The sequence below is a fragment of the Monodon monoceros genome, unplaced genomic scaffold (assembly GCF_005190385.1).
Source record: "Monodon monoceros isolate NGI ecotype Baffin Bay Population unplaced genomic scaffold, NGI_Narwhal_1 Super_Scaffold_5, whole genome shotgun sequence".
Taxonomy (NCBI): Eukaryota; Metazoa; Chordata; class Mammalia; order Artiodactyla; family Monodontidae; genus Monodon; species Monodon monoceros.
The window spans coordinates 105,041,046-105,068,579 of NW_021703782.1; the positions used below are offsets into that span (position 1 = coordinate 105,041,046).

The window sequence follows — 27,534 nt, forward strand, 5'->3', positions numbered from 1 at the left end:
ATATCAGAAACCAGGAGCTCACCCATAGCCCACATCCAGTCTCTTACCAAATCCTGTTGGTTATATGTTCTCCACAGATTTCATGGGTAAGTTGCTTTTATTCACATGGATGTGCACTCACAATGCCAGACAGTCTTTTGAGGAGATGATAGATAGACAGATAGATAGATAGATAGATAGACATATATTCGTATATATATGTATGCATGGAAATATGTATTATGTATATGTACTAATATAAATTTCACAACTACCTGATGGGGTATAGATACTTTTGTTACCCTCATTTTATAGATGAGGTAACTGAAGTTCAAAGAGATTAACTTGTCCAAAGTCACACAACTAGTAAGTTACAGAGCTTGTCCCCCTGTCTTATGCACAGTAGGTTGTAGTTATTTAAAAGTTCTGTGATCTCCCCATTGTTATAGGCTGCGCTCCAATGCCCCTCATACCTTACGGCGCATAAAAATCACTTGAGGAATTTGTTTAACATTCAGGCTCTGATTTGACATGTCTGGAGTGAACCAAATAGTGTGCATTTTTTTTACAAGCTTCCATTGTGAAAGTGACTTTTAATTCCTTATATGTTTCTCATTTGATCTCTTAAGGAGATAGGAATAGGAAAAGGACAGGCGTGTTTGCTTCTATGAACTCCCTTTTTGGAGTGACATTTGTGTCATTTCCTCCTTCTCTGAGCTTCCGGCAGTTTTTCTTGGTCTCCCTGACTTCTCAAAGATTCCATTCAACAAGTTTTGATAAGAACATCCAGTTTGTCAGAATTCTCAGCTGTAGTTAACCTGATTCTGGGGGATGATTTCCTTAATGCTACAAAGAGTACTTTCCCAAATGTCCCACTCTGTCAGCATCATACTTATGCTTTCAAACAAATAACAACAACAACAACAAAACAACAACAAAAAGCCAAAGCCTTCACATCTCTCCTTTGCTTATGGAATAGAGCTTTTAGCTTTCCAAAAATGCCTCCAACCAATCTTTGGAGCCTTCACGCCTCTGGCCCATGATCCAGCCAAATAGGCCTTTACTCACCGTCACCCAGGCCTCTGGGACTTTTTTATGCCTCTCAGTCCTTCTAAAATGCCTTCTTGAAATACGCCTCTACCAGGGCTGTTTTCCATGTAGCCTTACCTGATTCCCCTATGGGAAAATCATCTTTCACTCTTTAGAACCCTGCAATTCTTTGCATTTCTCTATGGCACCTGTCATATTTTACACTGAAATTATTTGTGTGCATTTCTTATACCTTTTCAGTGGGCAGAACTCATGGTTCTTTTTAGTTGTATCCCCAGTGGTATCTAGCTCACTGCCAAATGTCTATGTATTAGCTAAAAGATCAATTTTGCTAAAAATCTGGTGTCTGATCAATTTTTTTCTTTTCTTAAATTTTTATATTACTTTCCAGCCTCTGTGTGTGTATGTGCACATGCATGCCGATATACTTTTAAACATACTTTTCTGATTATAAAAGGAATACATGCTCATTATAGAAAATTTGATATACAGTGAAAAAGCACTAGAAAATTAAATTAGTCTGTAATCCTACCACCTATGGATAATCACTATTAAGATTTAGTGTGTCCCTTTAGTAATTAAATTTATATACAAAACAGTTTTATAATTTTTTTGTGCTTCTTTACTTAAAAACAAAGTAGCCTCTTTTTGAAGACATAGATACTCTTCCGCAAACAACTTTGTCTTCTTCCATCTAAATCTCTTATTTCTTCTGTATGTCTGATTGGCTACGCACTGGCTAGGACTCCAGAACCATAGTAAATATCATGGTTGCAGGCATCCTTCTCCTGCAATTCCAGGTAAGTTTTTTAGGCAGTATGTGAGGGTTATCTTTTCTCAATCATTGTGTGTCTGAGAATGTCTTGAGCTATGCCTTCCATAAGAGCAGCTTGGTTGGTTTTTAAATTTCTGAGTCATCACCTTTCTCTCTTAAAAATTCACATGTTGGGGACTTCCCTGGTGGCACAGTGGTTACGAATCCACCTGCCAATGCAGGGGACACAGGTTCGATCCCTGGTCCGGGAAGATCCCACATGCCGTGGAGCAACTAAACCCACGTCCCACAATTACTGAGCCTGTGCTGTAGAGCCTGAAAGCCACATCTGCTGAGCCTGCGTGCCACAACTACTGAAGCCCACGTGCCTAGAGCCCGTGCTCTGCAACAAGAGAAGCCATTGCAATGAGAAGCCCGCGCACCACGACGAAGAGTAGCCCCCACTCGCCACAACTAGAGAAAGCCCGCACGCAGCAACGAAGACCCAATGCAGCCGAAAATAAATAAATAAATTTATTTTTCAAAAAAATTCACAAATTTTGATCTGTTACTGTATTGTTTTCCTAGGCCTGCCGTAACAAATTACCACAAACTGAATGGCTTAAAGCAACAGAAATTTATTCTCTCGTAGTTCTGGAGGCTAGAAGTCTGAAGTCAAGATGTTGGCAGGGCCACACTCCCTCTGAAGGTTCGAGGGAGAAATCCTCCCTTGCCTCTTCCAGGTTCCATGGTTACTAGCAATCCCTGACATCCTTTGGCTTGTAGCTGCATCACTCCAATCTCTGCTTCCCATGGCCTCCTGACCTGCATTTCTGTAACTGTGTCTCCCTCTTTTCTCTTATAAAGACACCAGCCATTGGACTTAGGTCCCACCCTAATTCAGTGACCTCATCTTAACTTATTTAATTACATCTACAAAGGCCCTCTTTGCAAATAAGAGCGCATTCTGAGGTTCCAGGTGGATGTAAAGTGGCGGCAGGGGGCGGGGAACACCATTCAAGCCAGTACAGTTACTTTCTGCCCTTTAGTGTTCAGAAAGAAGCCTGAGACAGTTTAGTTTATTTTCTTTCTCGGAAACCTTTTCTGCCTGGATCTGTCTCAAACCTTCTTCTTTATTCTTTTATTTTAAAAATGTTTCCCATAGTTTCTCTGTGTCTTTCTCTTCTCGCCAATTTTTCCCAAAATATTGCATCTTTGCAAATCTTGGACCCAGGTCTTACGTCACGGATGAATATTTTCTTCAGATATATCTTTGATTATTGCTCATTTTTTCCCCTTGAAACGATAAGGAAGATCTTTTTTCTGTCCTCTGTAGCTGTCTTTTCTTTCTCATTATTTTCATTTTGTTTTGTGCCTTTTCATTTTGGAAAGGCATCTCAAATGATAAACATCCTACTATCTCTGTTTTCTACAGTAAATGTTTTGCTTTCCTCCTCCAATGAGGATTTTAATCCTACATTTGCATATTTTGTCCTCTTTTATCTTGCCCGCTTCCACAAGCTTTATACGCTTGTTGCAAAAATTGTCTTCTGTCTTATTGAGGACAACAACTGCTTTTCTAAACTTTTATTTTGGTTTCATAGTAAAAAACGATGAGCTTCCTTTTTTAGTTTTCAGGATCATATGTAGCTTTTTTTTTTTTTTCATAACTCCCATGTTGGTGATTTTTTTTTTCCTTTTTACAGAATCTTCAAACAAAAACAAAGAGCTATTCAGACCTTGTATTTTCAACAGACAGAATGTACAATGGCCTGAGCCCTCATTGTCCTTTTGGGTACTGCAGCTTCTCTGAACCAAACATCTGGATGGCCAGTGGTTGTGCAAAGCTCCCTGATCAATATCCAGAATCTAGCTAGCGTTTATCTTGTAAAGCTCTGCTGGAATGAGATAGGATGTTCTCTGTGCTTGGCTTTTTGCTGCTCTGAATGAGTAGCTCTAGAATTTATACATATAGTCAGGACTTAGGGGGCTCCAGGTAGCAGTCTGGTTGGAAGAGGAGTATTAAAGTAATGTTTGCTTAGCTCTTTACATAAGCTTGAGAAAATACCATCTGTGTAGATTAAAGAACAGGATGGAGATTAAGAAAGTTATATCTCCCCCCATCCCAACCACACTTTGGTGCGCCCAGCAGCTTGGCATATTGACAAAACCATGTTCCCCAGGGTGCTCTGCTACCAGGACCCTTCCGGTCTGTCTCCCTACCTATGGCACGTTGCTTATGAAGACTGCATTTTCTAACGTGGACTTTGTCTCCCTCCCTCCCCACATCTTGCCCAATGTGTTCTTGGAGAGAAGAAGAGGTGCTGGAATGGCTGGGGCTACCTTAAGATGCAGTACCCGTGCAGTAAAAGGATGATGCCCGATGTTTTATTGTTATTCTTCATATAGACCCAGTGTTTCTTAGCCCAAAGGAGGTGGTGAAGAGAAAAATAAACTGCCATCCAGCTTTCTGTAATGACCACAGATTTGCTCTGTTTTGAGCAACAAAGTCAGTGACCAAATATGTTTCCCAGTTCTTTTCTCCATTGGCCATACAGTAGGTAGAAAATGTCCTGATATTTTGGCCATTGGGTGATCAATCAGTCTTCAGACTCATGAATTGTCATCTTTTGTGCTGAATCTTCACAAATATTTTACTGGGAATTTGAGTATCAGGGACTAGTCAGATATTATTTTAATGAAGAAACCAAGATGGATAGCATTTGAGATGGAGGGTTAGATGACAGTACTCATCCTGACTTGCCTCAGATTTCTCAGTAGAATAGGTGGAGAAGTCATTGCTTGGAAGAAAAGGTGTTTCCGGAGTGGCGATTTGGTGATTGACAAGTCAGGGCCAAGATGGGACATGTAATGGGAAGTGAAAAAGGAATGGATAAAAGAACTGGGGAGTGGTAGTGAAGATCTAGCCATGGTCAAGAAGCATGAGCTTGGCGTAGGCCTAGTCATATGGAAACATGTCTCTTTGAACACAGAAGGGAAGCATGAGGGTTTACTTGGTAGGAGGTGATTGAAAACTGGGACTTGACTTGGTGGGCTTGAGTAGAACTCAACAGTACGAAGGTCTATGTGTTAGTAAATGCAGTGTTGGTGTGATTAACCACAGATCCCCAGCTAGAATGTGTACCGGAAAGAGCCAGTGTGGGTTATAAGTCAGGTACTCTGATGACAAATCTATACCAGTGTGGGTGAGAGCAGGTTTGGGGTCTTAGTAGTGGATGACAAAGCCATGGAGTTAAGTGAGGTCATTAGATTTGAGACAGCTGAAGGACGTGAGCTCAAGACATCAGATAAATCATTGTGATGGACGTTGAGTTTGCTGAGGATGTTGGCCAGAGATGTGGATGATAAGTCTGAGCCCAGATCCGAGGCCTTGGTTGTTCTTTAGCCAACAATTATCTTCCTAGCTGGAGAATCTTCTAACCAATTCAGGTTCTCTGACATGTGCCCTGGCGCTCAGCACTCCAGCTGCCCAACCTCCCAAATCTTTTCTCCACCCCATGGCACAGGGAGAAGAGGATGTAGGTGAAGAGTGGGAGGAAGAAAACATCTCCTCTGGTCCCCGTCTCCACTCCCTTGCCTCTCGCTGCAGACAGCGGAAGTGAACCAGACTGACCAGGAGAAGTGAACCAGGGGCCCGGGAGCAGTACTTGCCAGTCAGGGGATGGCTTATTCCACCCATGTTCAGGCCTTATCTCCCCACCTTTTTTTGATGGAAACATTTTAACTTTCTTTCTTCCTTTCTGAGCCATGCTTTCTAAGTCAGGGGTATGGCTGTGTGTCAGGGTGTCTACATGTCTGTGATTTGCATATGCAAATGGTCTCCTTGACCAGTATTTATAGTTTTAAAAATCTACTTATGTTGGAAATCATTTCTCAAAGGTCCTGTACATCTTCCAGAATAAATTGCATTATAGCGACAAAACCTTTGCTCCCCAAGGCAGAGTTGTCCCTCCAGCCTCTGACTGCCCCCAGTGCCCCATCCTTACTTCTGTGCTGTGGCATTTAACCAGGTTATGTGTGATTTATCTGTTTACATGTGTGTGTGTCTCTCTCCCAGTAGGCTCTGTGCTCCTCCAGGGTAGGGATCATGTTGCATTTGTCTTTTTAATTCCAGCAGTTAGTACAGACCCTGAGAAATTAGTTCTCAATAATATCGGAAGAGTGACAAATGTTTAAACAGACCTTCCAAGAGTGTAAATGCAGCACTGAAATGGTTTAACCATACTAACAATAGTCATGGCATTTTATATTAATCATTGTCATATTATTATTAAAATACATATTGTTATAACATGACTGAGCACTTCCTATGTCCAGAAACTATTCTAGGCTCATTCCATGTTTTATATTATTTTATCACTTTTTTTTTTTTGCGGTACGTGGGCCTCTTACTGTTGTGGCCTCTCCCGTTGCGGAGCACAGGTTCCAGACGCGCAGGCTCAGCGGCCATGGCTCACGGGCCCAGCCGCTCCTCGGCATGTGGGATCTTCCCGGACCGGGGCACGAACCCGTGTCCCCTGCATCGGCAGGCGGACTCTCAACCACTGCGCCACCAGGGAAGCCCTTGTTTTATATTACTGAATCCTCTCCACAAGCCTAAAAGTGGCTACAATCATTTTCCTCATTTTAGAGATAGGGAAAATGAAATTTAGAGAGGAAAAATTAAGTGATTTGCCCAAGGTCACACAGTAAGTGTGGAACTGAGATTTGAACCTGATCAGTTGGGTGCCAAAACCCACACTTGTAACCACTCATTTTAAAGGGAGGAGATAGGGGCGGGGGATGGAAATCTGAAATATTATTTTTAAAGATATAATTTACACAAATTTTAAAAGATTTTTTTCCTAAGTTAAAATACTGTTTCTGTGACTACCTGAATGCCAAGTACCCAGTGCATGATAAGCAGAGATCGCAGGGATCCTAGTGCTGCTTAAGGTATGGAAACAGACACCAGCCCAAAGAAACAAAGCAATTCAGTAGAGAGGAAAGAGCCTTTTGTTTTTGAAAATTTATGTATTTGTATTAATTTAGGAAATATTCTCATCTAATTGCCTCTAATATTAAACTAATAATACTTTTATTTACAGTAGTTAATGAATAACACTTTATTCTTCCTTTTTAAATTTTTTCTTTTACATTAATTTGTTAAATCATACAGATGGATATTATTGCTTAGATATTACTTTTTCCCAGAAATAAAACATCTAAGGCACTGAACACTGTTTAGTGTTAAATGAATCAGTTACAGTTTGGCTGAAATTAGAAAGCCTCTACTCCAGATATTAAATTACATGAATTTCCACCGTTTTTAGTGTATTTAACTAACTGAAGGTGTTTCAGCCTGAGAAACTTAATGGATCTTGGTCACACAGAGTTGCATCAAGGACCAGCATGTGACAGTCCTGTCCAGTAGAACTTTCCGTGACTGTGGAAATTTGTCATTTGCTCTGTCCAGTGTAGCCATCACCTGTGGCTACTGAACACTTAAAATACAGACAGCGCAACAGAGGAACTGAGTGTTTTTTATTTTATCTCAATTAATTTAAAATTATATTTAAATGGGGCTAGTGGCTCCAGTATTGACCAATGCAGGAACTCTAAAGGAATTCCTCACAGGACCAGGCAGATCCTAACCAAGTGATGATTTGATTTGCTTTTTCCCTTTTCTCTCTTGGGCGCAGTCCTCCTCAGTACCGATCCTTTGGCGTATGACCAGGTTAGAAACGTTAGACAAAATAAAATAACGTAAAAATCATGTCCTTTTTTCTTAGCATTACTGATGTTAAATATATGTTAATTCCCTTCCCCTGAACTTCTGCACCAAAACAAACTCAGAAGAATTCTGCTATTTGTATCTTCTGTAGGGAAACTCTCCCTTGTGTTCCTGGTGAGTGAGGGTGTGGCTGGCAGGTGGAAATGGGGCCCTTCCCCTCCTTGAAGACCCTCTGAGCCAGGACTGCCTCTGTGGGGTGTTGTTCTGACAACCTCTCCAGTTCTACAGTTATTGGTGTATTCAGGTTTCTTCTTCTCCCTAAAAGAATCTTCATTATGTATATTTTCCTAGAAAATTTCCATTTCACTGAAGTTTTTGGTAATAGTCGCATAGTCTCACATGGTATTCTCTCACACTTTTAAAAATCTCTTTTCTTCTTAGCAACTATATTTTCTTTATTATCACTCTGTGTATTTGCGTTTGTCTTTGATTTTTATTTATTTCTTTATTTTATAGAAATATAGTTGATTTACATTATTGTGTTAGTTTCAGGTGTACAGCAAAGTGATTCAGTTATATATATGTGTATATATACACATTTATGTATATACAGGTATATATATATTTTTTCAGATTCTTTTTCATTATAAGTTACTACGAGATATTGAATATAGTTCCCTGTGCTATACAGTAAGTCCTTGTTGTTTATCTATTTTATACATGGTAGTGTGTATCTGTTAATCCCAAACTCCTAATTTATAAAAATATGGAATGCTTCACAAATTTGCATGTCATCCTTGCTTAGGGGCCATGCTAATCTTCTCTGAATCGTTCTAATTTTAGTATACATGCTGCCAAAGCGAGCACTCTTTGCTTTTTAGAATCAGACTTGCTGGCCATCTCTTGGATGTCAATTCTACTGCCTTTATAAATCTGTAATTTCTGCTCTGATCTTTTATTGATTCCTCCCCGCTGCTTTCCTTGGGTGTATTTCATTGTTCTTTTTGTACCTTCTAGCAGTTAATGCTTTAGTTCATTGTTTTTATTCTTTCTTATTTAATGACAAAATCATTTAAGGATATGAATTTTCCTGTAAATACAGCATCTATTGCATTATCTGTTTTGATAGGTACTGTTCTTGTTGATGTCTGGATAGTGTCCAATTTTAGTTTTCCTACTTGACCCAAGAGTTTTTTCAGATGTATATTTTAAAATTTCCCACTTTTTTATCCTTTTGACCCTAATTTCTCATTCAGTTGCACTATACTAAAAAAATCATCTGTATAGTTTCTGTTTTGCAGAATTTATTCATGCTTGCTTTTATCCAATATTTGATCAGCTTTTTAAACTTTAATAGATTTTCTTAAAAGGTATGTATTCTCTGTTTGTACCTTGATAAATTCAGTGTATGTCTATTAAATCATGCTTATTAATTTTATTATTTGATTCCTCTATAATTCCTTACTATTTCTTGCCTTGACCTATCAGAGAGAAATATACTAAAATCCCCCATTATAATTATAATTTTAGAAACTCCATCTATTTATAAGAGTTTTGTTTTATAATGAGTGCCTATAATTATTATATTTGGGGAGTGAGTAGATCTATCTATCCATGTACCATAACTTTTTTTTTTTTTTTTTTGTGGTACGCGGGCCTCTCACTGCTGTGGCCTCTCCCATTGCGGAGCACAGGCTCCGGATGCGCAGGCTCAGTGGCCATGGCTCACGGGCCCAGCCGCTCCGCGGCATGTGGGATCCTCCCGAACCGGGGCACGAACCCGTGTCCCCTGCATTGGCAGGCGGACTCTCAACCACTGCGCCACCAGGGAAGCCCCTGTAACTTTTTTAATGATATTTTTTTCCTAAGTTCTACATCTGATTTTATTATTCCCTCACCATTTTCTCCCCAACTTACCATGAATATTTTTTACTTTGCCTTTCTTTTTCAGGATTATCTTATTGTATTTATTGTATTGTTTTATTTTATTATCTCTTGCAGCTAGTTGGATTTCATTTGTATTTCCAATCCTTGAGTCTTTCTTCCTTTAATAGAGGAGTGTAGCCCATTGATATTTATTGTAATTATCTGTGCTGTTCTCTCCAATGACCTCTAGGAGGTGTTCCAGACTCCCCATTATCCACTTCCTCATTTTACCCCTCTCCCTCACTCCATCCTTTAGGAGTACAGATCTGGACTGATCAGATAAAAAATATCTTACTGATCACTGAACTCCTGGGTAGGCAGAGCACTTGCAAAGGTCAGAGCACATGTGGGAATGTCCTTTTTGGACATTTCTCCTGAAGAATAACAAAGGGCCAGGTATACTCCTGTGTGAGGAGACTGCCTGACTCCCTCCTCTCTGCTGGCTTTGGAGGGGTGAGATCTCAGATTGCCTTGCTCTCTACTTTGTTTCTAAACCTTTCGGGCTGGTCTGCAGTAAATAAAGGCATTCTCTAGTTGTGGTCTAGCTCATTAGTAGGGGACCTTACCAGAGGGTAGTTGGTCTATGGAATGATTTGGTTGGCCTTGGGTTCTCTGCCCAAAGACCATCTTAACACCCCAGTCCATTATTCCTTGCATTTTTCTCAGGTATGTCCTCTGTGTTTTTGATAATCATTTTCCTCTATTTATCTCAAACTGATATTCTAATCTACTCTTTTGGGGGTATTTTCTTCTCACTGTCTAATTTTGAATTCACTGTGGTCACTGTGAAATGTGGTCTACATTTCAAAATTCAGAAACCATGCTTTTACATCAGAAAGCTGATCACAGATTGTTCCATATTCATAGATCAAGTATCCTCCCAAATTATTACAATTAATGATGGCCTAAAATTTCCTTGTGCTTTTTGTAGTAAATTATATTTCCTAGAACATTTGCTCATATACCTCAAGTCAGTTTCCACATTTTAAATTATGGACTTGTCATAGGTTTAATGATTTTTTCTTTGTTCTTCCTTGTAGGGTATGTTATAGGGTATATAGTTGGCTTAGAACATCAAAATGCAGTTAAAAACAAGTGTATTTCTCTGTCACATTGAGCCAAGCATTTTAAGTTGTTGGGTGGCTGTGCCCCACACATTCAGGCTTGGGATGAACCCACTGTCTTCAATATGGACTTCGAGGTGTCTCTGGTCATTGAGGTTTAACCAGTGGAGGGAAAGAGCATGTGTGGGGGCACCTCCCCTCTCTAAAGGGCTGGGATCCCTGCATGCCCCTGGGACTTTGACCCACCTGCAAGTGGGGAGATGAAGTCAAATGGCCACCTTGAGGGAACTGTGGTCTAGCCATGTGTCCGGCTACAATTCCATTACCGTGGAAGATGGTGAGGATGGATTTTGGTGGCAACCAGAACTCTGTACCACGTGGAAAGAGTCGGAGGAGAGGGCTTCTTGGTTGTGCAGTACTGGACATTCAGATGGGTTCTAGTAGACATTGTGTCATTCCTGAGTCAAATCTCCTTCCAACAAAGGGAAGAGTTTATAGATTTTTAATAGTTTTAATTGGCCAGATCAAAGGCTTATGAGGAATAATAGAAAGAAAACTACTGATAGAAACAGCTTCTCTGCTGTGTTAAAAGGATATTTTCTTCCTGGAGTGTTATTTTTTTCAGCCCCTCGTTCGCTGGAGCACTGTCCGCTTTCACATCAGGTGGTGAGCCAGTCCTCATCAGCACCAGCCTCCACGGCACCCTCTGGTTTATTTAGCCAGCTGCCCGAGCCAGCTGGGGGTTGGGGGGTGCGGGGCAGGGGAGCCCTGGGGCTGCCATTCCACTTGCCAGCGAGAGTCACTTCCCCAGTGTGACTGGTAGATCTCTTTCCCACCTACTGCCCGAATACCCACCTTCACCTCAGACAGGCCCTGCCAGCATGAGCTCAGCAGTGTTAGTTTGACCTTAGTTGGACTAAGTTACTACTCAGGCTGCCTTTCCCTTGCAAATGGTGATTCAAGTGATTTGGTCCGTCCTTCACCTTGGTCTTTCTTTCATCACAGACCTGGTAGAATCTCTTTGAAATTTCTTGGGTGAGTAATGAACCTTCTTGGTTTCCGGGGCTAGAGTAGATCTTTCCCCCAGTCTTATATCCCTTTGGTCATTTCCACAGGGATTTGGCATTCATCTGTTCATGGATTTCTTGTGTAATAAATATTTAGTGAGTATCAATACTATGTCAGGCAGTGAGCATAGCTCTGGGGATGCAGTGGTGAGAAAACCATCATCTTCCTGGAGCTTCTCAGTGAGAGTGGAGGGGGTGCGTGAGGAGAGACAGGCATGAATCAGGTGATGGCACAAAGGAATGGCAATCAGGACACTGAGGCCCTCTCTGAGACTTGCAGTGGGAGCTTTTCCCGGGCAGTGAGGTCAAGGAAGGTGTCTGAGCAATGGCGGCTGTGGTGAAATTGAATGATAAGGAGTTCATGAGGGGAAGCGGGGAGAGCAAGACCTTCCAGGTGAGGGGGTCCCGTGCGTGCATGTCCTCTGGTGGGAAGGAGGGGGATGCCAGGATAGAGATGGGATCGTGGGACAATCAGATTCGCAGTTGCCAAAATCCCGTGCGCTTTGATGTGAAGAGTGGTTTGGAGAGAAGCGATGGTGGGTGGATGCACAGGCCAGTTAGGAGATGGTTGCAGTCACCCAGGGGAGAGATGACAGTGACCTGATGGAGATGGTGGTGGTGGCGACGGTGACGGTGATAGAGTTAAACATGTTAGACTAAGGCAGGAGGTCAGGGTCTTCATGGATTTTGTGATTATAGTTCAGAGGGAGCTAAATTCTTTCTAACCATCAAATCATTAAACATGTCCTTCCTTTCTTCTTCTTGAACCTTTCTATCAAGATAAGCGATAAACTTCTTGTTCTAATCTCAGCAAAGGAAAATGGAATCATAGCCTGTGCCTAGCAGTGTCTGGAATATAGTCCACCACTATTTATACTTGTTATGTGAATGGATGACTGAATCAGTGAATGATGGTCAGCTCTTCTCCCAAGCCTTTAAGTCCTGCATGAGACTGGCTATAGTGAGGACTATATTTACCAACCTCTAATACAGGGATGTGTGTGTCACCCTCTCTCTTTATACGCCTATGGCAGACATTAGTAATCGATTGCGGCTCCTGGCAACAACGTGTGACAGTACACATGGAGTATTGCCAACCAGGGAAACCCTTCTCAGTCTTGGTGTCCAGAGGTAGATCTGATACCGTGTGACCCAAAGCACCCACCATACTCTGCTATGTGGCTCAAAGTCCCCAAGCAAACAGACACTCATGCAGGACATTCCCAGGGCTTAGAGATCACCTAGCAGGAGCTGAGAGCAAAGGTCAGACCTCTCTTTGGGCAAATTAAATTCTTTGCTCTGTAGCCTCTATTGCCCATCTTCAGTCTATCAACAGTGTAATGATCTGATGATATAAAAGCTAAACACATAAAAATCTTCGTAATTGTTTTTAGAAATTATTTTGCAGGATATAGGTTAGGTATACATATAAGTTAGGACCTTATCATGGACATTCCATGGAGGAGGGTTAAGTAGGGTAGTGGCCAGATGAGGATAACAGGCTTCCGGAACCTGACTGCCTGTGTTCACATCCCAGGCCCACCACTGACTTAGATGTAACCTTGCCTAGTTATTTTAACCTTTCTCTGCCTCAGTTTCCTCACTCATAAATGAGAATAATGATAGTACCTACTTTGTGTTGTTTTTATGAGAATTAAATGAGATAACACATGTTAAGGCCAGAGGAGTACATGGCATGTAGAAGCTCTCGATAAATATTAGATACTATTATTTTTGTATTTATCACGGGAAAAGTTTATCAATCTTTTTCAAACAATTTTCCTTAGGAAAAGTTGTAGAGTTTTTCCCTGAAATTTTTCCATTTATTTTCACACTTTCATATCTCTGAAACACGAGTAAAAATACGAGATAATCATTCTTAAGAAATTGTGTATCATTTTACTGGGTAAGACTTGAGAAGTGCCCCTCTGGGCAAGTGTGTTCTAATGGGATTTCTGGGATATGGAAATTGTTGGCAGATCTTTGCTGCAAATTTGTGGGCAGATTTAAAAGGTTAAAAAAAGACATGTCATTTTCCTAAGTTGCTACTGAGAAATCTAGAAGATTTAGGAGAAAGTAAGTTAAATCTTGAGTCAGTGATTTTAGGACTGATGCACCAAGCACTGATTTCTTTTTAACTCATCTCTTTTTAGCACCGAGCTCCTTGAATGGAGACTGCCTATTTGCAAGCATCGCATTGCTGGAGCTAAAATACAGTCTGGCAGCCTTGGAAGGGACTAATTGGCCTTTTGGAAACTGTTTGAAACTGAATGAAGTACAGGAGCTTTCTGTGATGTTAGTAGAGCCTTGAGTTTCTGCCAGCCATTAATTGTGTTTTAGGCTTTCCTGTGAAGGCAGCTGAACTTGAGACTCGGCTTTCGGTGTTGCCATCTGTGAGCTACGCTTGTCCGCGTGTGACGTGGGTTAAGCTTGTAGGGAGCATCACCTCAATGCTTCAGTATTGGAATAAGTTCAAATTTAGATTTGATGCTCTTGTTTTCCACTCTTACGGGTTAGGTGTTCCTCACCCTTCAGCTTCCTAAAGACTGTGGGGCCCACCTGTACGAGGGCGTGGCTGATAGAGCTTCCAAGACTGTTAGCTCTAAGCTGGGCCCTCCAGCTCTCACTGGATTTGACTTACTCGTAGGCAGATACAGACAGATGGAAGGGGCGTTGCAAATGGTGACCCAGATTCCTAACTGAGTGCTCTTTTGTCCCCCAGCTTATCTCTAGTGATGCCGATGGAGCCATCCAAAGGGCTGGAAGGTTCAGAGTGGAAAATGGCTCTTCAGATGAGGTAAGGAAGTCTGTGTCAGCACCAAGCCCACAATCATGGTGCCTGTGATACAGCCGTGAGCAGCTTGTGACCCTCTTTCCCACAGAAGACCTGCCTAAGTGGAGCCCAGGAAGGGGTCAGAGGGGCTCTTCAGAGTTTTGCTTGAAGCAAACAGGAAGGGAAAGTGCCATCATTCTTTGTATGGAAGGTGCTATTAATAGAGTGACGCATACCCTTTGAAAGATCTGTAATAAAGCCAGGTAGACACATGAAGGTGGTCTGTCAGCAATGGGACCGAAGACAAATTCACAGCCACAGCACCCTTTGTGAATGGCCCCTGGAACCCTAGCTCTTACCCTTTGCCGGGCTTGTAGGCTTGGAACTGCCGTGTGAGCAATGTCAGGGTCCAGGAGAGAGATGCAACAATTTACTTTGATTATAAAATGTCATCTTTATTCAGAGAAGACACCAAGAAAGGAGGCCATTCCTGTCTGCCACTGCTTGGGCCCAAGCCCTCCTTCTGGGCTCTGCTGGTCATCCTCGCTATAGGCCACAGGGACTCGCCTTGCTGGCCTTTCTTTGTTAAAACTTCCACTGCCCGCTCCATCCCTTGGAGTCTACCCCCAGAACTGCTGAGTGCTATCTAAGCCCCCCCAGTTTTTTCTTCTTTGCTGCTTCTCTGAGAGGCAGCCCATTGCAGTGCTTCAGCACCCCCAGCTTTGGCATCAGGCAAGCCTGGGTTCAAGTTCCAGCTCCCGCACCTCCTAGCTGTGTGACCCTCAGCAAGTAATCAGCCTTTCTGAAGCCCAGGTTCTTCATCTGTAAGGAGGAAACGGTCTTGGGATTATCGAGAGGATTCAGTGAGCTAAGCTTTTAAAGCTATTAGCGCTCTGCCCAGTGTATAGTGAGAGTTCAGTGAGTGAGAGCTGTAATAGTAATAATGGTTGTTGTTGTTCCCATAAGTGGTGCTGTATGGCCAGCCTTGCCCTCCTGACCACTTCCTTAATCACGTTCTTGGTGATGGGCTATGGATTTAACTTGAAAGCCACAGCATTCAGGAAGTTGTTGCTCATCTTCACCTTTGCCTTAACTTAGCAAAGCCCTTCACCCAGACGTGGTACCCTCACCATTGCTGTGAGGCAAAGGGGGCAGTCCCACCTTGGGCTGGACCCCCAAATAGGTGCCCACATACTTCTTATCCAGAATGATGTCAACTGACCTTCATAGAAGAAAGAACTCCCAGGGAAATTTGCTTCTGAAGCTTAGAAACAGCCCTCCCCAAATGGTCCTGCTCCTGAGACAAGACAGTCTTATCCTCTCAGACTCAAGCAGCCAAGGGTGTCCCAGGAGCTAAGTCAGGAGCAGAAGCATCGAGTCCTCATTCTCCAGTGTTCAGAAAGCTAGCAGCCGCCAGGCCGAGTATCTACTTTGAGCACATAAGTACCGAAGATACCAGAGGTTGCTGTACCTCAACACATCTTTCTGCTACCAAAATTTTACAGAACTTCAGCCCAGCCCGAAATGAACAAACTGTACTGGCTTTCCCCACCCCACATAAGCACAACTCTGGCCCCTGCCAAGACCAGTGTCTAGAGGAAATCCACAGCTCCCCAGAAGAACATAAATGGAGCCTTCATGCAGCCCTAGGATCACCACGCACTTTGGTTATCAAACACTCCTGCCTGGCCCTGTCACCTGGCCATGCCACATGCCAGAGGACGAGGTCAGGGACTAGAAATCACCTGTGGCGGATCATGGGCAACAGTGGCTCCAGAGTCAGGCTGCTGGGGTTCAAATCATGGCCCCACAACTCACCAACAGTGTGGCCATGGGCGGTTCACTTAACACCTTTAGAACCATTTGGTGGAGTTACTGATTTAACAAATCCTTGTGGTCTGTTGCATTCAAAACACAGTCCTGTCTCAGATTGCTTCTGTGGGCTCAAATACTGTTTTAAATTTTGTTTCCACCAAAGCCACCGAGCATGAGTGCTCCATAGGAGCACCTTGGCTGGGTTTTATATCCATGGTCTTCAGTTAAAAGCTCTGGCCAGTGCCAGCGCCCAGCCTGGTGTAAGACGGTGGAGGAACATGAGACTCAGAGGAAAAAAATCTGGCTTGCTCTGAGTTTGTTAAAGCAGTTAGTGCATTAGAAGGCTCAACACGCTGCTTGAAGTTTTTCAAACCCATGAACAAATTGCAAAGCAATTTCATTACTGAGTTATTTTTCCTTTTATCGTTGCATTGATACAGTATGGATACTAGACCCTTATCAGATATATGATTTGCCAAAATTTTCTCCATTCCTTAGGTTGTGTTCTCACTTTCTTGATTGTGTCCCTTGAAGCATAAAAGTTTCTTAATTTGCTAATATCTAGTTCATCTCTCTTGTCTTCTGTTGCTTGTGCTTCTAGCGTATCTAAGAAACCATTGCCTAACCCAGGGTTGCTTGGTCACTTTTTAGAGTTTACTCTTCCCTTCGGATAATGTCAAATTTGTCTTTTATTTCTTTAAACATAGTCAGTATAATGGCTTTATTACCTGTGACTGATAATCCCAATATGTGAGGGTTTTTGTGGCCCTCTGCCCGTTAGATTTTTCTCCTGCATATTCTCACGGTGCGCCCTGCTCCTCTGTGTGCTTGGCTGCCTGACTGGGTGCTGTTTGTTGTTCTTGAAGATGACTTTTTTAGGAATAATGTAAGGCTTAGGATGCGTTGCCTTTTGGTACGGAGTGTGATCCTGTGATTTATAATAAGAAATACATATTTGGTCTTCGTACCTCTTCCTGGCACAGAGCTCCTAAAACCCTCGGAATTTTCTAAGTAATGAGAGTGATCATGGTGTCTTTTGTTATGTTAATAAGTGACTTCTGGAAAGCCCCTAAGTTTCCTAAGGATGGGGGCTGGTCACCAGAGGAGCCAACCACGTGATTAGAGGGCTAGCGCTTCAGTCCAGCCCCAGCCTCCTGGGAGGGGAGAGGGGCTGGAGAGTGAGGTCAATCCCCAAAGGCCAATGATTTAATCAGTCGTGCCTATGGGATACAGCCTCCATAAGAACTTGAGAGGGCAGCGTTTAGAGAGCTTACAGATGGGTGAATACCTGGAGATTCCAGAAGAGTGGCCGGCTCGGAAAGCATGGGCGCTCCACACCCCCTCCCACGTCCACGTACCTTGCCCCATGCATCTCTTCCATCTGGCTGTTCCTGAGTTATATCCTTTTATAATAAACTAGTAATCTAAGTAGTCAAGTGTTTCTCTGAGGTCTGTGCTCTAGCAAATTAATCAAACCCAAGGAGAGGGTCATGGGAACCTTCGATCTATAGCCAGTTGATCAGAAGCACAGGTAATCACCAGGATTTGCAGTTTGCAGCGGAAGTTGCAGACGTCAGAAGCAGTCTTGTAGGACTGAGCCCTTAACCTGTGGGATCCGACACTGTCTCCAGGTAGACAGTGTCAGAATTGAGTTGAATTACAGGACACCCAACTGGTGTCGGAGAATTGCTTGGTGGTGTGGGTGGAAACCACATATTAGAATTGGTGTCAGAATCAGAGGGAGGGTTTGCATTTGCTTTTGCCAGACACCTTTAAACTAAAGCTCCAGCTTGAAACTTTTTAAACCCTTTAAGCCAAGATACAGGATGGAGCTGCAACTTTACATGAGGCTGGCTTGTGGTCACAGCACCTCAGAGACACTCCTCCACTCAGCACTGTGGCAGGCTTCCTTGGAGTCTTTGGGGTAGAGGTGGTTTCTTCCGGTTCACTCTTTTCTTGAATGTGTAACCCTTTGGGGTCCCAGCTTAATGTGGGATGGGTCTCCTATAGACCTACCTACTTCAGTGGATCCTGGGGGTTTGATTCTTTGCCCTCTTGCCTCTTGAGGTCACCAAAACCCAAGAGTAATTTTGCCAGGATCAATAGATATCTTCAAGCTAAAGAGAATTTCCGTGCTCCACTTACCTCTCCGGGTTCCCACTTGCCTTTGTTTTGACTGGTAATTCCTTACTACCTTGTAAGCTCTCCAGTGCTTTTAAGGAGATGACTTTAATATTTGTCTAATGCTTTTAGTTTCTTCAGTGGGAGGTTTGGTCGAATAACCTAGCTCACCATTACCAAAAACATAAGTTATATCAGGAGCGCTATTCCTATAATACATCAAGTCATTCATTCAGCCCACACGCAGGATCACTTCTCGGTGCCAGACCGGCTGAGCGCTGGTGATGCGGGAATGAATAAGACTGCTGACTGCTAAGGTCCCTGCCCCCGTGGGCTCACAGACGGGCAGGAGAGTGGCCAATAAATAACACAGGTACATAGGATGATTGCAAATTCTGGTAACTCCTGTGGAGAAAACACACAGGGGGCGTGTCATAAGGACGTCACGGTGAGGCCCAGGCTCCGAGCAGTGCTTCTCAGACTGTGTGTGGTGAAGAGCCTGCTTTTTTATTTCCAATCTGTTGCAGGACTCTCTGTGGTCCTACTATGTATGACCGGTTTGCAGCACCCCCTCATACAACTCACTACCAAAATCAGTAACATCTGGATTGGTCTGGGTTCTGTTTAGGGAAGCTAACCCCCTAAGACTTGCTCTCCACTGCTGTCTACTTCATCACAGACTGTTGGCAGATCAGCAGCCATCTGTGGACCACACCTTCCTGCCGTAGAGTTCATCTAGGCCCATCCTCCACCCAAGGCATGAACCCCTGCAACAACTTTACCAACAGTTAGCTCCTCTGTCCCTGCCTGAATATATCTCCAGCGAAGGGAAACTTGCTCCCCCCTTGATAGGTTTTTTTCCTCGGGACACCAACCAGTTCCATCACCAACTAAGTCCCCTACAATTCCGTTCAATCCTGACCATAACCACCTGGAGCTAGCGTCAGACTCCACTGGTTTCAGGCTCAGTTCCACATGCTGCCCTCACTTCAGACACCGGTGGCAAGTGTCAGGTCCCCAGGGTACCCACACATCTGTCTAACTGGGCTGCAAAGTTAGGGGTTCCCATAACCCCCCTCCTCGGGTTCAGTAATTCATTGAAATGACTCACAGAACTCTGGAAAGCACTTTACTTACCATACCCATTTATTACAAAGGATACAACTTGGGAACAGCCAAATGGAAGAGATGCAGAGGGCAAGGGATGGGGGATGGGGGCACAGAGCTCCCCTGCCCTCTTTGGGTGCACCACCCTCCCAGCACCTTGATATAGTCGCCAACCCAGAAGCTCACATGGGTATGGTTGATTAATTCATTCAATCTCCAGCCCCTCTCCCCTCCCGAAAGGTTGCAGGGTGGGGTTGAAAGTGCCAAGCTCCTAATCAAGCTTGGTCTTTCTAGCTACCGGCCCCATCCTGAAGCTAGCTAGGGGCCCACCAAGCGTTGCCTCATTGGAGCAAAAGATGTTCCTGTCACCCTTATGTCTCAGGAAATGCCAAGGGTTTTAGGAGTTCTGTGCCGGGAGCCAGAGACAAAGCTGAAATATAAATTTCCCATTATACCACAGCCCTAAAGTTACTTCCATTTTTCGGCATCTCTCATTGCTAGAAAGTTCTTTTTATTGAACAGAACTCATCTGTCTATATTTTCCACTCAGAGTTTCTATTTATGGTTTCTGGAGCCCATAGTGTAAGGCTGAGCCTTCTTCAGCATGGTAGGCCTTTAAGCATTCCAAGACATCTGCTGTTTTTCTCCTAAGACATGGACTCAGTTCCACTTATCATCACACTCCCTGCTGCTCCTTAGACACATGTGAGGTGGTTAATGGACCTTTTAGGTGGAAGTGCTCGGAAGTGAACACCTGGCTCCAGGTGCGCCTCACGGCCACAGAGTGAGGCCGGCTCATCCCCTTCCTTGCTGTGCACACGCTCCTCTTTTCATGAAGCCGGAGGACTCATTACAAACCCACGATGTGCTACCCCCAACTCCAGTCTTTTTCACATGTGCTGTTATTTAGCTGTGAGGCAACATCATGGTATAGTGGAGACAGTTTTGGAGTCAAGCAAACCTGGGTTCAGACCTCAGCTCTACCACTTACCAGTTTATGACTCAATGTCATGGAACCTCAATCTCCTACTGGGTAAAAAAGAGAGAGAACTCCTACTTTGTAGCACCTGGCCTTCTCCACCCTTTACTTGTACAATTTGTATTTGTACCTAAATGTAGGATTCTGCAGAGTCCACACTGAATTTAATCTCGTTAGAGTGTCCTGTAATTGCTAATTGTCAAGAGGTTTTTTTGACATCTTGATTCTGTCACCTGTCCTATTAGCTAACCCAGTGAGAATCTTTATATTACCTTCAGATGTGCTTATCCTGCCATCTGTGTGCTCATTCAGATTATTAATTAAAATGACTGTGACCCTCGGGTAGATCCCTGGAAACCTCCCTTACAGCTTACTTGTATGTATCAATTAGTATATGGTGAAGCAGAGGGGACGATCTTTCAGCTTTTTATAGATCTCTTCCTTAGCATGGGGAGGATTCTCTTACACACTGTTGGGGGATATGTAAATGAGTTTGGGGAAGGCAATTAGCAATCATTAAAAATGTGTATACCATTTGACCAGCAGTTCTACTGCTGGGATGTGTATTGTAGCGTTATTTTAAAATAAAAAAATAAAAACACTTGGAAAGAACATCAGTTTCCATCAGTAGAGGAATGATTTTGAAAATTATGATTTAGACACTGGAATGCTTAGTAGCTGTTAGAAAGAATGAGGTACAGGTAAATGTAATACCATAGAAAAACATTTACCATACAGTGCTAGACATAAAAGCAAGTTCCAGAATGATTCGTATGACATCATCCCATTTCCTTAAACACAACAAAAAAGATAAACTTGCTTGTCAATATTCAAGAAAATTTCCAAAAGGTTACCTAAGAATTTAATAGTAATTGCTTCTGGAATGGAAATGGGAGGTCAGGAAAGAAGTTAGAGGACCTTAACTTTCTACCCTTTTATGTTTACATATTTTACACATCTATACTCAACTGAATTGTTTAATTTTTTTAAAAAACTATGTAGTTGTTAAAAGGAACAAGGTAGATCTGTAAGTACTAATAGAAATATTTCTAAGATTTCTTTTTTTAGTGAAAAAATAAGTTTCAGTGTAATACCTATAAAACTATCCCATTTATGAAAACAGATTATGTGTGTATATATACATATGTATGTAAATATACGTATATGTATGTGAATGTGTATACATATGTATAGACACATTTTTGTAAATGCATAAAAAGACCTGGGACTATCCAAACCAATCTGGTAACATGGTTATTATATGGCAAGGAAGTAGATTAGGACATGGGGGTTGGGGGGAAAAAAAGCATTTTAATTTTTATATGATTTAACTTTTTTCAACCAGCTTATATTTATATTTGCAATTCAAAATTGTTTAGTTTTTTTTTGAATCCATCTTCTTTATTGTCAGTGTTCTTTCAGCAATTTAACCTAGAAAGTGAAGGAAAGTCAGTTTAAAAGCATTCATTCATTAATTAAACTCACTCTGGAAGAGACTCTGAAAAATCACAAGCATTATATAAAACTATGGATCTCGTTTGTAGCCTGAGTGCTTGTGTTGTGTGGACTCCCTGCTTAAAGTCAAATATTAGAGAACATTCAGATAAAATGGGGGTGTTATACATGGATTTTGATTAAATTCTCTTCACAATATCCTGGCCATATACAGTCTTCATCCTTCACATCCCACAAGTATAAATGTGGTTAAACAAAACAAAACAAGGAAAGCAACAAGGAGCTTTTGTGGGCTTTGGAATTTGATGCAGAAATGATTCAGGATTTCTCAGTCTCAAGACTCATTCAACCCTGTGGGCGTGTTCAGGCACATCTGCAACACAGAAGAATTTGAGTTCATTACTGCATAATACCTTTGAGCAAATGATTATCTAAAAGGGATAAAATTAGTGTGGGTGTTTGCAATGTTAAACTTTGATTGTCTGGAAAATGTGCTCATCAGAATATTTCCTCCTAACATTCTTGTTGATGTCAAGTAAATACTGTGTTCCTGTGTAACTGTCACCTTAAAATGCTATAGGAAGTTTCTGCATCTTTGAAATCCTCTATAAAGTAGGCCATACTTAAAATAGTTAGGATTTATGGTGGTTATGTAAGAAGATACTTATTCTTGGGAAATACACATTGAAGTATTTAGGAATAAAGGGCTATTATATATCTATGCAATTTAGTCTTAAATGATTTGGGAAAAAGTGTGTGTGTGTGTGTGTATGTGTGTGTGTGTAGAGGGATAGAGAGTAGTGAACAAGTGAATAATGGGATAAAATGTTAGCAGTAGGTGAATCTGGTAAAGGGCATACAGATGCTTTTTGCACTCCTCTTATTCTTGCAACTTTTATGTAAGTTTAAAATCACTGCCAAATAAAAATTTATATAAATGGGTGTGGGTGTGTAGGGATATATATATATATATATATATATCGCTGATTTTTTTAAAGTCAAGAAAATTCAATAAAGCCACAATAATACTAAGAATTTTAACCTACTTTTTACTCCTTGATAGATTAAAAAGGCATAACATTAAATAAAAGACTCAGAAGATGATGTAAGGTTAAGATTTTAAAAAAGAAAAAAAACACTCTGACATTGGAACTGATTTGTTTTAGCTCCACTGCTTATTATTTCTGCAACCTTAGGCAACATACTTAAATTATCTAAGCATCAATTTCCTCATCTGAAAGTAAGGGGATAAAATTGACTCTATCTCATGAGTTGGTGGAGATACTATGGAGATAATTCATGTAGAGTGTGCGGCCTAATACTTGGCACTTAGAGCTCTTTCCGTGAACGTCATTATTTCCAGAGCAATGAGAAAGACAGAAAGCATCTTAATTCACTTTATAAAGTAATATAACCCTGAAAGCATGACAGAAATATATACTGAAAAGAAACCTACAGATTCATCTCACCAACAAATATGATACATAAGTCATTTTTTTAAATCCAGCAATACAGTATATCAACAGAATACCTATAAGGGTGTCTTCCAGAAATCTAAGAACCATTCAGTATAAGAAGAGCCAATGGTATAATTTATTACATAACTATGATTTTCACCATTTAACCTATTCGCTAAATAGTTGCCAAAAAAAAAAAAGCTTTCAGTAAAATTCAATATTCATTTCTGAAAAAACTGCTTTATGAACTTGGAATTGAAGGGAACTTCTTCAACATGATACAGAAACTGACCACAGGCATCCAGTAAATCACTAGAGGCATGTCAGAATGAGAAAAGAATGTTCCAGCAGTCTGTCTTACACACAGGGCACAATGTAGATGTCGACGGAGTTTCAAACTGTATATTCAGTAAGATTCCATTTTGGTAAGAAAAGTACATATGTACATGTAGGGGAAAATTTTGAGGAAACCATATCAAATCATTAATAATGATTATATCTTTGGATAGAGGATTCGGATTATTCGTTATGTTTATCCATGTTTTCCACATTAATTGAGTTACAGTAAATTTTAAAAATTCTACAAAGAATATGAACTCAAATAAGATGCTGCCGAGATGTGTTCCAGGTGAATTGTGCCTGTTACAGGGTAACAAACAGAAGGGCGTGCCTCTGCGGGCACCAACTCCCAAATGTTGTGGAAGCTTCAGCCCAGAACGGAGAAAAACTTTAAACTCAAGTTACACTCAAGTTAGAAATCGCTTAACTTACTGGTTCACCTGGTGCTTCTTCCTACACCCCAAGGACCTTCAGAATGTTTCTATGATGTGGATTTAGACAGGTGTCTTTTCTAATGAGAACATGTGGTTACAGCCCTGTTTGTACACTTTTAACAGTGACTTTTCTGGTTCTTTGGCATCCGGTTCATTGCTACCTTGTTTACTTTCTAAATAAGCCTCTTAATGGCATAACTTTGTTCCATTACAGAATGCAACTGCTCTGCCAGGCACTTGGCGAAGGACAGACGTGCACTTAGAGAACCCAGAATACCACACCAGATGGTATTTCAAGTATTTTTTAGGACAAGGTAATTATGTCATTACAGTGGTTGGGAAGAAAGGATATTCAGAATGAAAATTAGTGTTGGTATAATTTCTGGTACCCTATATGTGTGAAACTTATCAGTTTAGGGACACTGAGGTCAGGGCATTTCATTTCAAGGTCAGTTGTAAACTTTGTAGATTTGTAAGCTTTGAAGATTCAGCCCTAGTAGGTTTTCCTCCGTTTTAAATTTGTTATTTATATTTTATTTTTTATTTTATATTTTTATCTTAAAATTTTTTATTTAGTTAGTTTTTGCTAGTTGTTTTTGTCCCTGGGGAGTTAAAGAGGATTAGATAGTATGAATGAGTGATTTGCAAGATGAGAAGAATTTGCAGGGCACAAAACAATTTGAGACTTAACAAGGCATGTACCCGGTCTATAGTGGGCCTTGAACACTTAGTTCAAGGCAGTGAGGGGGAGAAACGATTCCCTGAGCTCCAGGGCCAATGCAGAACAGAGAGGCATTACGCTGTAGGCTCTGGTGACCAGGATTTGTTTATCACTTATCATGTGCCAGGCAATGTGCTCTTGCAAAGGCAGCTGTGATCCCTGCCCTCGTGGAGACTATAGACTCTTTGAATCCTGGTTCTGCCGTTATCAACATAGGACCTTAACACTAGTTACTCCCACTTCTCTGAGTCTTAATTCCTTATCTGTAAAGTGGGGGTATTACTAGTACATACCTAGGAGGTTTGAACAGAAGTGTCAGTGAGGCACATTAAGCCTGGTGCCTGGCACATACCAAGAGCTCTGTCATGAATAGTGATGTACATTTGAAGTGAAGGGCTCATGTGAACATATATGGAAAGGTGGGAAACAGGAGCGTGGTTAGCGACAGAAGACAATGGGAATGGAAATATAATCACTATGGCAGGATTAGAAATGGGTTAGATAAATTGCTTATCAGGCTAATGCATTTATTTATTTGTAGAAGATGTGATACTTAAGCTATAAAATGAGAGTGAGCAGACCCAAATGATGTCTTTTTAAATATCGGATACTGTATTATTCCAAGAAGTTCACTTACTTGGCAAGACATATCTCTTTATAAAGAAAGAAATTGGGGGGCTTCCCTGGTGGCGCAGTGGTTGAGAGTCCGCCTGCCGACGCAGGGGACACGGGTTTGTGCCCCGGTCTGGGAGGATCCCACATGCCGCGGAGTGGCTGGGCCCGTGAGCCATGGCCGCTGAGCCTGCGCGTCCAGAGCCTGTGCTCCGCAACGGGAGAGGCCGCAACAGTGAGAGGCCAGCGTACCACAAAAAAAAAAAAAAAAAAATTGGGGGAAAGTTGCTATCTTCCCAAATGCTTGAAAGCATAGTGCCTGGAGTACTTATGACTTCAGAGAAAAGTGGTGCCGTCAGTTTGGATGCCTTCAGCTGCCTCAACGGGCTTAAACAATAAGGGAGACAACAAGAGACCCAGAGGTAGGGCAAGCTCTGGGGTTGGTGGAGTCAGAGGCTTGGTGATGTCATCCATGCTGGCCTTCCTCAGGGTCACAAGATGGTTGCAGCAATTCCAGGCATCACTTCTAGACACCACCGTGTCCAGGGGAAAAGAAGGCCATCTTCAGGAGTGAGGAGGCCCTTCCAGAAACCCCTTGACACACTTTTCCTCCTGTCTCATTGGCCAGAATTGGGTCACATGCTCATTCCTGAGCCCATCCCTGGCAAGGGGAACAGGAGAGCATGATTAAGATAGAGTCACCAGGTTCTGTCCTAAGCTGGGCTGGAGATTACTGTTCCCTGATCCTGTAGGAAGAGCTGGCTGCCACCTGCCGTGCACACTGCTCCCAGTGCCTGGAGGAGCCGGCTGCATCTTCACTGTTCTGAACCTGCCTCTTTTCCAGTCCATCAGAACTACATTGGAAATGATGCGGAGAAGAGCCCCTTCTTCCTGTCAGTGACCCTCTCTGACCAAAACAATCAGCGTGTCCCTCAATACCGTGCAATCCTTTGGAGGAAAACAGTGAGTATCAGACCTGCACCTGGAGTTTCAGCACCACTCCAGAGTTTAATCAGTGTCATTGTCAGCCTTTTTCTACAAGGGTTTTTGAGTCTGGCTACTGAGGATTATCCTGTTCAAAGGGGAGACCTTCACACTCTGAGTTTAAGAGCAATTTTTCCTATATAAGCCACTAAGTAGACATGTTCATTCCCCTCAATCTCTGCCCTCTCGGAATACACGACTATGTTATTAGCGCTGTTACTGACACTGAAAGTGATGAGCTGGCACACCTTCAACCAAAAGAAACAAGATTTGGTGGAGGAATACAATACTGTTACATGGGCACGGCCCCTGGGGGCTCCTGCTTCCATGAGTCAGTTGGTCAACTGCTGAATCAGCTGTGCTTCTAGGATTTCTTTGAGGCTTAGCTCCTTTCATCAGTTTCATGGTGTAGAAAAGCAACCCTAGATCTAACAAGTACCTCCTGCCCACAGTGGGCCCTGGACACTGAGCTGGGGACAGCGGGCTGAAAGCAAGCCCTTTCAACTCCAGGACACAGGTCTTTCTTTAGCTCAGGAAAGTTTTTTTATGTTCATTGGTGTTGCTTCTTTTCCTGTTCTGAATTTTTTCTATTAATTCTTATATTCGACCTCTGTCTTTCATCTTTTACCTTTTCTCATTATCTTCTTCTCTTGTTTCTTTTTTGCTTTGCTTCTTAGAGAATTTTTTAGAGACCATATCAACACTAGAAAGAGCAAAGGGTTTGGAGTTAAGCAAACTAGGGTCAAATCACCTCAATAACAAGCTCATTTTGTGTGAATTTGAGAAATTTGCTCATGCCGTCTGAGCCTCCATTTTCTTCTTTGTAAAATGGGGAAAGTTCTGGGCTGTGGCTCACAGGGTGATGAGCACTAACAAGACTGCCTGAAGTGAGATCTTGCTTGAAAATTTACCCAGTGTCCCAAATCGTCAAATCTTAAAACTGGTTAGGTGCCTAAAGGATAAAACATCTTATTCTTGAATTGGTGAGTACGGTGTATAATTTAAAAAGCGATAAAATAAACCACACTTAGAAAATGTTAGTTCTATTATTTAGTGGTTCCACCTGATGGGTACATTTGTTGAAATCCAGTATTTAAATAATTGCATGCTGATTTTTATATATATATATATATATATATATATATATATATATATATATATAT

At 42.0% G+C, this 27,534-nt stretch overlaps 1 protein-coding gene and 1 non-coding gene across 4 annotated transcripts in view; one reads left to right on the top strand and one right to left on the bottom strand.

Annotated features, from left to right (window-relative positions):
* GARNL3 (GTPase activating Rap/RanGAP domain like 3) overlaps positions 1-27,534 on the top strand; it is a 153,915-nt gene that overhangs the window by 56,776 nt on the left and 69,605 nt on the right. For 2 of the 3 annotated variants that reach the window (XM_029203628.1, XM_029203629.1), the window contains exons 4-6: positions 14,297-14,371; positions 24,269-24,368; positions 26,232-26,350. In XM_029203628.1, the coding sequence (XP_029059461.1) occupies positions 14,297-14,371; positions 24,269-24,368; positions 26,232-26,350 (294 nt within the window). Of the gene's footprint in view, positions 1-14,296; positions 14,372-24,268; positions 24,369-26,231; positions 26,351-27,534 lie in introns of those variants that run through there. The other variant, XM_029203630.1, reaches the window with a different exon arrangement.
* Positions 8,278-8,384, bottom strand: LOC114884898. Its single transcript, XR_003790959.1, has one exon. It is a non-coding gene; the product is annotated as a U6 spliceosomal RNA (small nuclear RNA).